At 39.4% G+C, this 14,666-nt stretch overlaps 1 protein-coding gene across 1 annotated transcript in view; it reads right to left on the bottom strand.

The window, feature by feature from the left end:
* ABHD2 (abhydrolase domain containing 2, acylglycerol lipase) overlaps positions 1 to 14,666 on the bottom strand; it is a 1,158,770-nt gene that overhangs the window by 157,209 nt on the left and 986,895 nt on the right. The window contains 1 exon segment of the mRNA XM_044078196.1: positions 11,733 to 11,802. Coding sequence (XP_043934131.1) covers positions 11,733 to 11,802 — 70 coding nt within the window.

Below are 14,666 nucleotides of genomic sequence, written 5' to 3'. Positions count from 1 at the left end.
TAGGTAAGTTACTAGGCATGTGATCTAGGAGACCACTGAGCAGCCTACTCCAATATACCAATTATCTCATAGCACTGTCTGGTAAAGTGACTTGCTGAGAGTCACAAAGTAGGCAAATGGAGGCCAAGGGAATCAAACCCTGGATCACAGGAAACTGATCATTAAAAGCACCTATCCTTAATCCTCTGCATTGTCAGATGAAATTTTCTGCCAAGTCTTTAAAATCTTTTTTTATTTTTGGATGACCTTGGTAGGAGCTGAACCCTATGATCTTCCAGTCAGATACTTTATGTTTTAGGGCACATTAGTTTCAGGGGCCAATTAGCAATGCAGGAATGTGTTTTGAATGATCAGGAGTAGAGTATATCTGTAAGTAGGTATGTGCGTCATCAACTGGGTTTGGCAATTTAATACCAGGTACCAGTTAAGTCTGCTATGGTATTGTTTTAGTTTGTTAATGTTTTAAGTGGCTTTATCACTGAAAGTGAGTACCTGAGACATACTTTGAAATTACTAATATTTATTTGCATTTGTTAACAAAAGTGGAACACTGATCCACAAGGACCTTTTCCACTCAGCCTGATTGCACTGTCTGGCTAAGTGGCTTACCAGATGCACACAATTAGGCAAATGGAAGTTGAAGGAATCAAACCCTGGACAGCATGCTAACAGCTCACAGTCTTAATCCTATACCTTAACTGCCAGACAATACAATATACAAGAGAGAAGGCTATGGGGCAGTGATTGTTGAATCTATGTGGAAAATGGATTGTTTCTCTATGGGCTAGATATGCTGGTAATTATGAGGCCAGGCAATGAGCGATTCCTGCACTTAAGATTAATATTACTGATACTTCTATTAGGCAAGTTCCATGGTCAGCTAATGTGTTATCAATAATCTTCCTGTATTTTCCAAGCATATTTAAGTTAGAGTGGCCTAGAACGATAAGGTTTTGGAAGGGGGAGTGGGATTAACATCTGGAGTAAGGTTTGAAATTTGTTTTTGCTGGACGGAGGTAGAAAAGCATATGTGGATCAAGTCATGGGCAATAAATACAGAGTTTTACTGAGAGCCAATCTTGATAATTTGAATTGGTGCTTGTAGCTTGATAAATAATGCTAATGGATACTGTGGGTTTGGATACTTACTGTTTCACCCATATGCATTTGGAAGGTCTACAATTATATATGTAATTACATTTATGAAAGAAATTTAAGTTAGGGGCATCTTCATTAATCTAGGATTCAGTAAAGATGATTAACAGGAGTGAGTGGTTAAAAAGAAATGTAGCAACTCAGTTTATAACAGTAAAAGTGTTGATGAGTTGTTGATAATGTTTCTGCAGGTTTAGCATGTGGGGACACTGAGTTTGCTCTATGTTATCAAAAAGTATAAGAAATAGAAAGATGAGTGCAAATTTGTTGAGGGATTTGCTGATTTTAGAGAAAGAGGGAGTTCTTTTGACATTTGGATTTGAATGGAAAGATGTTTTCAGAGTTGTTGAAGAGTCGGAGTAGGGTGATTTTGAGATATACTGTTGGATGTAATATGAAGAGTGGATGGAACTACCATCTTTGTAGGGTTGGGTTGATGTAAGAAAATTTTTTTTTGAGAGTAGAAAGGGCAGGATTGCAAGTAACAGCATGCAATGAAAAGTTTGTGTTGGGTGCCAGAGGGTTTTTAGAGAGGAATTCAGAGCAATGAAAGTAAAAAGTAGAAACTAACAGTTGCATGATATAATTTAAGGCAGTTGTTCTGATATGTTTAAAGGAGAGCTGAGGGACAGTGGAAAAGGATTGCTAATTTAGGAAAACAGCAGATGCTTTGAAGAGGGTGTGGTTAACGATAAAGTATTTGTGTACAGTGTAAGGGTAGTTGTTGGAGATAACAGTTCAGTTTGTCTTACGATTTTTGTATAAGTCAGTGTTGTGTAGTGCAGTTCAATGGTAGTTATACAATTTAATAGTAGTGTTTGTTTGTAAATAATTGGGAAAATAATTTACTAGTAATTCTACTATTTAAGAGTGTCTAGAAAACTGATGGTGGCAAGACTGATCTCTTACAAGCCAAAAAAGAGGACACTGAGGAGGGGTACAGTCAGAGACTAAGACAACAATGAAGGAACATTAAACTGATGCCTGGCCTCTTGATCCATAACCTTCTCTTGCTTGGTAGCATGTGAGGGACCTCTCTTGCCAATCCTTGTAGTAGCCACCACCTACTTACCATTGGGGGAGATGTTAGACAGGCCTCACATGTTTCTTAAATTCTCTTCTTTGGGTTTCCAGACACAAGTACAAGTGCCTGATTATTCTTCACTCATATGCTTTCCTCAGGCAGTAAAAGCAATAGTGTTATAAGCCTTGGCTAGAGATCTGTGAGTGCAGAAATAATCAGAAGGTCCAATTTATTAGGCAATGAACACTGGAGCTTTTTTATGATGCATGTTAGGACTGATACTGGAAGAAAATCTCAGTTTCTTAGGCAATTAACACTGGAATTTTCCATTGATGTATGTTTGGAAGAAAGAAACTTTGGAGAAAAGAGGTTTGGCTGAGCATTCTAGTATCTGCACATCATCATTATCTACGCTTGCGAAGTCATAGCATCTTAGTTGTTCATCAGTATAGGAGCAGATGTGAAGGTCGGGGGGTCAAGGCTTTTAAGGCATACAGAATAGCCTCACATTCCAAGGGAACTGAAACAGTTACCTGGATAATCTCTCTTTCTTTCTCAACTATTTGGATAAGATGATATGCATCTAAAAAGGCATCATACATTGGTGTTGGAAAAGTGGTGTTATTAAATGTGACACACGATGCAATTTTAAGCAACATGTTAGGGTCCGTGGAAATGAAAAACAATGTCAGTGGTTGGTCTGTCTTGGTATTTAATAACTGTAATTTGGGAAATATGGTCTTAGCCTCTTTGGTACTGAAATAGACACCCTTTTCTGGAAAATTCTAGAATGAGACGAAGATAGCAATCAATGGAAAAACATTCGGTGCACCCCTAACCCAAGGTTAGGATTCTTCTGTGGGACTGTAAGAACAATAGCCTCTGTAGCTATCAGTACTGACAGGATTTCATCAGGCTGAACCCAGGAGATGTGCCACTGACTAGACCCATATCAGACAAGCCCTCTAATAAAGATGCACCAAAAAACAAGCCAAATGGCTCAAAAACTTGTAAATAGTAATAAAAATAAAAAAGCAAGCCATTAAGGCAGTATTTACGTGAAACAAGTTTATTTAACATTAAATACTGAAAGTAAAACCAACTAAGCGCTTTTGCCAATAAACATGAATTGGCTTCATCAGAGTCATTCAATTATGATGCAACTTGCTTTATATACTCTAATTACTTAAGCAATTATTCATGACTTTGCTTGTATCAATGAAATTACCCTGACTAAACTTAAAAGCATACTTCCCCTGAACATGCAATACACAGAATAACATACTTGGTGCAGCGGTAGCGTTGTCGCCTCACAGTAAGACGCTGTCCGGTTCGATTCTCAGCTACAGAGTCTTCTCCGTGGAGACATGTGTGAATGGGTGTACCTTCGTTGAAGGTTGTGCATCAGGGCTGGTAACTCGGCACGTAAAAATCAACTACCAATCATTAGTGGACCGGAGTTCCACTGTGGCGACCCCTAACCGGGAAAAGCCGAAAGACACAACAAAACCACAATAACCAATACATTCCAGATAAAAATATTAATGTTCATACTGATAACGAACATAATAGTATAAAACATGGTTAAAAATTGACTTAAAAATGCAAAACATAGTTGATCTGTTAGCTGCAGTCAGATAAGTGCCCTTTGCTTCAAAAGGGAGCTATTGAACAATAATCATTTAAACTTGGCTTGCTACAAGTATTTAATATCAGTTGCCATTTAGTTTCTCTGGCTTCTAATTCTAATTCATCATCCCCACCCCTAGGGTCACTCTGTCAATGACAAAGAATAAAAATCTCTTATAGTTGGGACATTCTAGTGTGTGAACATGTACAGCATTGTTCATTTTTTTATTTTTAAATGTCTCTAAGGTGTTCAGTAATACGATCCTGTAACCTTGTTTTGGTCTTGCCTATGTAGAAACCAGGGTATGATAAGCATCTAGCTAAATAAACCACCATAGTGGTATTGCAGTTGCACCTGCCCGGGCATCCTATAGCACGTTTCAAAACTTCCTATAAAGCTATTCGTACCAACATTTATATTTTTACAGGTCTTGCAATTACCACATTTGTACATCAATGACCTGTGCTTGCCTTGTTTTCTGTTGACACTTTCAAGAATATTCTTTATATTACGCCTTCTACTGTACACAACCTTACGTTTATGCCCCAACTTTTACTTCATTTCATTGTCAAAATGAGCTTCCCATATATTATTAACACTTGATACCAAGTTTGATATTTCTGTATTATATTGTAACACCAGAACATTGGTGTCTAGTTTGGCCGTATTGGTTCTAATAATATTTAAAACTGCTTTTAAAATAGGCTTAAATGTAGTGTTTTTTTAAGCATAACTTCTCTCTTCACTTTCAGCAAAAGACTTGAGGAGTAGCCTCTGTTTTGGAACATTCCAATTAATGTATAGATCTCTTTTTTGAATATTTCTTTGCTACTAATGAGCCTAGACAACCTAACCAGTTGCACCTGCCTGGGCAGGTGCAACTGCAATACCACTATGGTGATTTATTTAGCTACATACTTATCACGCCCTGGTTTCTAAGTAGGCAAGACCAAAAGAAGGCCACAGGATCGCATTACTGAGCACCTTAAAGACATTAAAAATAAAAAAATGAACAATGCTTTACATGTTCACACTCTAGAATGTCCCAACTAGAAGAGATTTTTATTCTTTGTCACTGACAGAGTACACAGCGACTCTAGGGGTGGGGATAATGAATTAGAATTAGAAGCCAGAGAAACTAATTGTCAACTGACATTAAATGCTTTTTGCAAGGTAGGTTTAAATGATTATTATACAATGACTGGCCGGTAACATCGTAAAACGAGCACGCTGATTGGCCAGCCCAACCAGCGTGCCCGTTGAGAATATACAATGGAAAAAGGTCCAATCGCCCGGACTTTTGTCATTGATATATTCTTTAATTTTAAGGGTTTTAAAAAAAAAAAAGAGTAGCAATGGAGATCTTCTTTTCTCCGTGACTTCCTTTCTCGAGCACTGATGTACTGGGTATGCATGGGAATGCAAATTCCAAACGCATGTGCAGTGCATCAGCAAAGGCAAACTGCATGGTGCCGTTATACAAGGACATTATTTAAGAAAAGTAAGTATTTTTTTTTCTTAAATAATGTCATTGTATAATAGCAATAACTCACTTCTGGGTGTGGGTAATGCTGGATTTACCCACGGTTGTCTTTGGTTACTCGGGCTTCGTCCTTGTGACCAAACCACACCAACCGTGGGTAAATCCAGCATTACTCACACCCAGGAATGGGTTACTGCTTAGTTATTCAATAGCTGTATTTTTGAAGCAAATGGAAGCAGTGGTTTAATTACAACTGTACTGTGAAAACACTTATCTGACTGCAACTAACAGATCAACTATGTTTTGCATTTTAAATCTATTTTTTTAACCTTAATAAACTTTGCGGTCTCTTCTCTCTTTCACTTTACAGGTAGTTTCAATTATTACTTACCCCCTCTGAGGCCTTCACTGATTTCCACTGATTGCCCCGCTGGTTTCTTTGCATTCCACCTGGTTTACACCCCTTGTGCTATCTCCCTCCCCCAATACAAAGTCTATATTAGAATCCTGCTGAGCATGGCGCCATCTTTAAATTTCTAGTCTCCCACCAGGACACAAGTGCTCTTCAGCAATTACATTCTGCTTGCCGGTAAGGTATTAGACCTCAGGAATTTGTTTAAAGTGTTCAGATTTGTAAAGTAATGCTTACTTTTTGCTGTATTTGGATCTATACAACTAATATTCATTTTTTCTGATTCCAGACTACTGATCTGCTTATTTGTTTACTTAACTGGTTGATTCGGTCATTCAGGAATTGTTTTTTTACTGACACTACCACTGCAGCTATGTTGTCTCTATGCTACTAAAACTGCTGTTATAACTGTAATGTACATCTAATTGACCTAGTCTTGGAGTTAGAAACAGTATTTACTGATTTAGCACTACAGTTGTCTCTGCTACTGCTTCAGCTGTGCTGTTGTGTTCATTTTCCTTTTTCTTGTATGCACAGGATAATTGGCTGATAAATGTATTGTGCATGATTTATTAACCTGTTTCCAAACTAAGTTATGGCACTGTGATGTGGTTACTGTTGAAGCACTCTCAAACTGTAGCAGTAGCATCTATTCTACTGCTTTATCCACACTATCCTCAGATTTGTATGTTTTACACCCTCCTATCTCCTCATTGTATCTTTTACACCCTTCTATCTCCTCATTACTTCCTTTGACCTGTCTTTGTCTCCTTCTACTAGCTTCATCCTCTCTTTTTTTTCCCGTCTCTCTTCGGAGCACACTCAAGCAAATCTGCAGTCTGCGGCTACCACTCCACCCATACAGTATAAGAAGGAATCAGTACTGCAAACTAAACAAGGATATACAATTTGAGCCTCAAGAGCAGGGTCAGTCCACCCAGGCCTTCTTACTTGTATGTTTTATGAGTGAAGTTATTACATTAGCAGTATTTCTTAGTAGTTCTCAGCTTGCTAATAAAACTGACTGTTGTAGCCTTGTACCCCCTCCCGCTAGTACAGTAATCCTAACTGTTCCAATAGACAGTATACATTTAATTCACATCCCTGTGACTAAATTAACCATCAAGCAGCCCTCTCAGTGCTTTCTGCCTTAGTTTGTATCACTTGGAGGCCCACCTGTTTATTTGCATCTCTATACACATTCCCCTTCATTGCTAATGTTATCTCCCTACTCTAATCTGTGCACGCACTGGTTACTAATCAGCAAGTCAATGTGAAGACACACTCCCAACCTTAATAAACTTTGCTGTCTCTTCTCTCCTTTACTTTACAGGTAGTTTGACTTATTACTTAACCCCTCTGAGGCCTTCACTGATTTCACCTTATTGCCTCTCTGGTTTCTTTGCATTCCACCTGGTTTACACCCTTTGTGCTATCTCCCTCCCCCAATACAAAGTCTATATTAGAATCCTGCTGAGCATGGAGCCATCTTTAAATTTCTAGTCTCCCACCAGGACACAAGTGCTCTTCAGCAATTACATTCTGCTTGCCGGTAAGCCATTAGACCTCAGGAATTTGTTTAAAGTGTTCAGATTTGTAAAGTAATACTTACTTTTTTCTCTTGTCTTGATTGGCTCTGCCCCGCTCCGTTCACCCTCACTAACGATCGGGCTCTCTCTCCTCCCCTGCCCTGCCCCCTATTCTCTCCCACCTCCACTACCTCTACATTTATAGTAATCACAGCCACACCCACAGCTCACCCTCACATCACCTCCACCAATCACAGCTCCTCAAGTCATATCACATTATACCACACCAACTTGCTCCACACAAAATACTCCCAATCACTCAATTCCCATTAGGCATTTTTTACATCATCCACACTACTTCCTCATCCACATATAGTGCAACCCTATAATTCCTATTCAGACCCCCCCCACCTAGAAACAACTTAAACTTTATAACCCTGACTATCACACAACTAAGTCTAGTCTGTCTTCTCATAATTCTTTACAACACCACAAGTTATCACTCTAGCAATATCCCTAAACTTAGTAGCACAACAATACATTATGCACTCTCATATACAGACACCACACATTATAATAATATCTGCCCACAGTTATTCAAGAACTACATAACGGACCAATTCAGAACTAAATACACATGCTCTCATTCCTCCTCCAAAAAAACACAATACTTTCTCACACTCCTCACCAAACTCCAACATCTGTATAACCATTTTAACTCCAGGCTCACCATAAGTGGGGATATCCACCCCAACCCAGGCCCAAATCCATCCTGTCCAACACAAACTGCTCCAACACAAATGTCAGAACATAACACCTCCACTTTCTTCATCCCTGGGCAAATCAACAACAGCAGCAAAACCAACCATCTTTTAATGCTAAATATTAATATTAGAAGTATCAAAAATAAAATAACTGAACTCCAGGCCACAATAGCACACTACTCCCAGACATAGTTGCTTTAACAGAAACCTGGCTAAATAAAAACATAGCTAACTCAGAAGTTCTCCCTACCGGCTACAATATCATTAGACAAGATAGACCACTTCGTAAAGGGGGTGGAACTGCCTTACTGTACAAGTCCAACTTAACTGTACGTCAATTATCAAACTCCTACCCCTCCACCAATAATTGGGACATACTTATCTCACAACTTCAACTTCACCCTAAAAAGGTCATCACCACAATTGTGATCTATATTCCACCTGATAATACACCTGCTAGCCTTGAAGACTTCTTATCCTGGTGTTCTTCCACATACTCACAAGAAACCCTTATTCTGGAGGACTTCAACCTAGATTGGTTCACCTGTATATCAGAACCACCAAGTAATCTAATAAATCTCCATGGCTACAAGCAGCTAGTCCAAATTCCAAGTAGATGTGATAAAAAAATCTAAAAGGGAATCCATCCTTGACTGGGTCATAACTAACAACCCCACATTGTACCTCACACAGGCAGTCTCCCAGACACCTTAAGTGACCACAACATAATATACTTTATACGTAGTAGAACAAGCATATGCAAAACCACTAACTATATATCCACTAGAAACACAAAAAAATTCACTCCTGAGGTCCTCAACACTTTACTTTGCAACTGTGACTGGACCCCCCCCTAAAAACCCTCCCATTTGACCAGGCTGTAGCATATTTCAACAAAATATTTCTACAACACCTAGACACTGTTGCTCCATTGTGCAAAATCAAGGTTAGAACCTCTACAAACCCCTGGCTCAGTAAAGAAACCAAACAAATCCTCAAGTCCAGAGACACTGCTTGGCTTTACTATCAAAAAAAAACAAAGAAACACAAAGCCTAGGTACCAAGAACTGTGCAACCGTGCAAAAAATGCATTAGGCTGGACAAAAAATCCTACTACACAACATTACAAACTAAATACCAACACAACCCGCAAAAATTTCGGAAAAATGTAAACCAGCTACTAAAATCCACCCAAAAGGCTACCCCCAAACCAACCACCCCTGACACTAAAGTTCCCATCGAAACACAATTCAACTCCCACTTTGTGAACTCAATTCTATCCTTAGTATCACAGGACAGTTCCTTCCTCACTATCCCCCCCAACACAAACAACATTAATACAAGCTTTACCCTCAAAACAGTTTCCACCACTTCAATCAAAAGCATGCTCTCCAAACTAAAAACCTCATCAACGGCAGCCGACCTACTCCCCAGCTATTTCTTGAAACTCACAGCAGATGCTATTGCTATCCCAGTCTCCACTCTCATAAACAGATCAATTGTTGAAAACTATGTGCCCAAACTCTAGAAAATATCCTATGTTACACCCATACATAAAGGCGGGACCCCCCACTGAACTTAACTACAGACCCATTGCTTTATTCTCCCCCCTGGCCAAAATCCTAGAAAAATGCATCCATACCCAGATGCTAAACTATCTTCTAGACAGCAACATCCTGTCACCTACTCAGTATGGTTTCAGACCTACCTATAGTACCACTACAGCCCTCCTCTGCTTCACAGACACAGTAAACCATCTCAAAAATGAAGGCCTACAAGTGTCAACTCTTTTTTTGGATATGTCCAAAGCATTTGACACAGTCTCACACCAAATCCTGCTAAACAAACTAAACCAATATCATCTATCAAATTCCACTCTTACCTGGTTCCAAAGCTACTTAACTGTCAGGTACCAAGCTGTGAAATGGGAAAACTCTCTCTCTCTCCTCAGCTGCCCATAACTATAGGAGTCCCACAGGGCTCTCTCTTAGGACCACTACTATTCACAGTCTTCACAAATGACCTCCATACCTCCACACAGCATGCATCTATAATTCAGTATGCAGATGACACTACCTTAATCTGTGCTGCACAAAACATTCCCACCCTCCTGCAAACAACTCAACTAGCATTCTCTGACATTGAAAACTACCTTACTAAAGCCCAACTTATCCTCAATCCAAAGAAAACTCAGCTTATGATTATAACAAAAACACTAACAGTCAATTCACTATCTACTCCACAAATGCTACTCTAATTGCTCCAGTGGCACAGGCTAAGCTATTGGGAATAACCATAGACTCCCACCTAAAATCTGATAGTCATCTCGACTTAACTATTAAAAAAGTACATGCCAAACTGGGGTCACTACCGTATCAAACCATTTCTTACCAACAACACAAGATCACCCATTGCTCGCTCCCAACTTCTATCCACCCTACTCTATGCATCTCCCATTCTGACTAACCTCAACAAAACTGAACTAAGCAAAATGGAAGCCTGCTAAAACAGAATTGCCCGCTTTGCTGCAAATTTCTCATATAGAACTCATCACTGTACTGCTTTGAGACAGCTCCACTGGCTTGAACTACCCAATCTCCTAACCTACAATCAGCTCTGCCTCTGTCATTCTATCTATTACCTCCCCAATAAGTGTCCTGCCCTCAAAAACCTAGTACAACATCACTTAGCCAAAAGGCCTCTTAGATCATCATGCAAACTACTACTAGAAGTCACCAACAGCTACAATAGCTTTGGAGATGCACTATATAGTAGTTCAGTGGCTAAAAAATGGAACTCTGTCCCTACTAGCATTCAAAACACATCATCCAAAGCCTCCTTTAAAGACCTCATCAGGCAACATCTCAAGCAAAGTTGGCAGTGCCATGATTGCTCTCCAGGCTAGTGAAAGCAGATAACATATACATACTAAATCTAGAGCACGTGATAACAGTTTTCAATCTTACTCACAAACACTGGCTAATCTACAATGTATGTACTGTATATGTGTACTATGTATGTATTCTACCTATGTTCCAAATTTCAGCCGTACACCACAAATCTATTAGTTACCTTTATTTTTAAAATTAATATTTTTTTATTTGTTCTCTCCACTGTAACAGTTTATGTGTCGCATACCACTGTAAAAACATGTCTCTTGTAATTTGTGTGTATACTGATCATGTCTAAATAACAAATGTGTCTGTAAATTTTTCTTTGTGGAGCTTTTCTCCCCGGGCCTCTGCTGAAAAAAGGCCTTTTCGGCTCAGTCATTCACCCCCGGTTAACAAATGTAAAATAAGATAAATAAATAAATAGATGTTTTATACTATTCTTTTCATTATTAGTATGAACATTAATATTTTTATCTGGATGTACTGATTTATTGTGGTTTACAGCATGTTATTCTCTATATTACAAATTCAGGGAAAGTATGCCTAAGTTTAGTCAGGGTAGCAAAATCAGGAATAATTGCTTAAGTAATTAGAGTACATAAAGAAAGTTACATCATAACTGAATGGACTCTGATGAAGCCAATTCATGTTTCTTGGTGAAAGCACTTAGCTGGTTTTACTTTAACAGTATTTAATGCTAAATAAACTTGTGTTTCATGCAAATACTACCTTGGTGGTTCGTTTTTTTTATTTTTATTACTATTTACAAACTTCTGAAAAAGATCTTTAGTTCACAAAACAGTTTCAAACATGAAGACTGCAATTCAAAAATACAACTTACTTTGTGTAGATGGCGCGCACAACTTTCATTTTCATAGTACTCCTTCAAAGAATCATAGCCATGAAACTTCCTGAGGAGAAAAAAAGATAAATTACAGAACTCTCAGAACTCTGCATATGCATACCTAGACTTTTATCATCATAGATTAGTATGTGCTCTTGAGTGTTTATATTCAACTATACAATAGATCTCAGTGATAACCAACCACTGCCAGTCTCTCTCATCATGATAAAAAATGTTACTAACCCTTCTAAACTAAGATCCAAACACTGGAAAAAAGATGGATAGTGATCCCCAAAGATCACTTAATATCAGAACTATAAAAAGTGTCATAAGTAGAAAGGCAAAACATGACATACACCAGGAACTCCCACACAAGGCAGTCAATCTCTAACATGTATACTACTGTCTATGACAGAATTTTCAAGCAGTCTTGAAAAATACACACAACCCTATTAACCTGATCCCTTCAAAGATGGTCACGTCTTTTTTATTTTGCAATGCTGGTTACTTGAATTCATAGCTTAACTGTTTTACCTATATTATGATTTTAGTGAAGTCAGCACCCTCGAAGACAGATGTACTGCAAAATGAATAGGCAGGCAGCGCAGAGGTACTATAACTAGATATCCTTAAAGCAGTGCTGTAGAAAGCGTGGGGTGAATGGGACACCTGCCTTGGGCTTCAACTTATGGGGGGGGGGGGGCAAAGAACCTTAAAAAAGTTTCACAGTTTACAAGCTCTCATTAAGAGATCACTAATAGCTTCTATACTGTCTGGCAAACAATACACATATATATTTTTTTAAGTATTAAATTCATAATAGTTAAGGTCTTGGCCTCCCATGCACAAGGTTCGATCTTTGGGCTACTGGGGACATCTCTGCTGAGTGAAAGCTGGACATAAAACCAATCAACCTGCCAAACATGAACTAAAGATTGCTAACTCAGTATAGGTTCACTGACAGGATGAAGCTTGAATGCGGATGACATGATTATATGGAGAAGGCTGGACATCTTCTGTATCCACCAGATTAGGTGGAAGGGCAGTGCAGCAAAACTACTTGGCTTGGGATCCAAAGTCTACTACTCAGGAGGAGGACAGACTGAAAACGGTTTGGGAATTGTGGTGAGGGAGAGGCTTCAGAAACAGTGCAGGATGTCATCAGAATTCATAACAGACTCCTGGCAATCAGACTCCAGTACAAGTATAGTACATTATTCATAATCTCAGCCTATCCCACACAACAGGGTTGGAATAGCAGGGAAGACTATGATCAAGCAGCAGTTACAGGACCTACTAGATAAAGTATGACAACAGAGTTGGTGCTGGTAATGGGGATCTAAAACACCTATATTGGGACAGATAGAACAGGAAATGAGGACTGCATGGGTCCACATGGGTGAAGCAATAAGAATAGAGAGACCAGTCTAGACTTCTGTCTGGCAAATAGCTAGATGGTAGCCAACACATACCTCAGCAAGAGGCAGTCACAAGATCACGTAAGTCAGTGGCAAAAATGCAACTTGAGTATACTTCCTTCTAGTAAGGAAAGGGCACCAGGGTAGAATCAGTGACAGCAAAGTCATTACTAGTGAAGCAGTCAGCCCACAGCATAAACCACTGATTGCCACAATCAACTGCAAGCAATGGTCAGAGAAGGCTCTACGGTTAACAGAGACTAGGCTGAAGACCTGGGAGATGAGTGGACAGAAAGCACAATATTTCAAGAGAATTCTCAGGTTCTAGCACCTCAAGAGGAGGATCGGGCAGAACTGAAGATGAACAGCAGGTCATCAAAACAACATTTGCAAGGATTATAAATAGATATTCAACCAAGTCAGGTATGGAGATAAGATGTGTAATGAAAGCTGGTGGTGGAATGCAAAATTCTAAGTATATTGGTTGGCTAACAGAGAGGCTAAGAGAGACGTTATAGCAAAGAACAAGGCATCAGAGTCACTGAACCAACTTCTGGAAAGTGACTCAGCAGATGGCACAAAATGCTATCATGTTGGAAGGCAAAGACAGAAAGATAAAGAAGATAATCATCAAACGCTCTTCATAAGGGATGTCAAAATCAACTTGTTCATCAATCTATAGGACACTGAATGCAGACAGATGGAATGGTATTTCTGCACCTTTTGAATAAAGAAAACCCCATAAAAGCTATACTGCCCCTGGCTCAGCCTATGATGAAAGAGGAGGTGCCCACCACAGAGGAAGTAAGAATGGCTCTAAGGAAAATGAAGTCAGGGGAAGCTGCAGGCTTAGATGAGGTCACAGCAGATATGACTAAGATTGGTTGGTGAGTTAGGAAAGAAACAGCTCCTGAGGATACTCAAAGCAGTATGGAGAGAAAGATGTATCCAGGATGACTGCAGAATAAGCATACTAATGCCAGTGTACAAGAACAAAGGGTACATTTGGCTGTGGGCAGTAAAACTCCTCTCCCACTCATTCTGGAGAAAGTGACTGATAAACAAATATGCAGAGTAGTAGAAATTAAAATGGGAGATGAGCAGTTCAGATTCAGATAAAGCTGTAGCACAACAGACTCCATGTCTGCAGTCACACAGATAGTTGAGAAGAGGCTAGGCTGTAGGAAAGAGCCCAACTGGGAAACTATAAACATGGATAAAAGAGTAAAATCCCATGATTAGAGGAACTCTGTGGTCAGCCTCAGTAAGAAGCTGAGATCCCTCATAAAATCCTCCAAAGCTAGTTACGAAAAAGTACAGTTTTGTACCTACCATAAATGTAGATGTTCGAGTGCTAATACAGCTGCAGTCATAACAGATGGGTTCTCCTGCCATCAGGCGGGTCCTCGGTCGGCCGAATTCCAAAGTCTAGGTCCGGCGTCGGTTGTTGTCGCTTCTTCCCTGACGTCAGTGCGACAGGGGTATAAAAGAACCAGCCGACGCCATTTTCTTC

This window comes from Protopterus annectens, chromosome 7.part0 (assembly GCF_019279795.1).
Source record: "Protopterus annectens isolate FY-2018-M chromosome 7.part0, PAN1.0, whole genome shotgun sequence".
Lineage (NCBI taxonomy): Eukaryota > Metazoa > Chordata > Ceratodontiformes > Protopteridae > Protopterus > Protopterus annectens.
The sequence above is the reverse complement of the archived record's forward strand: the minus strand, read 5'-3'. Positions and strand labels throughout refer to the sequence as shown.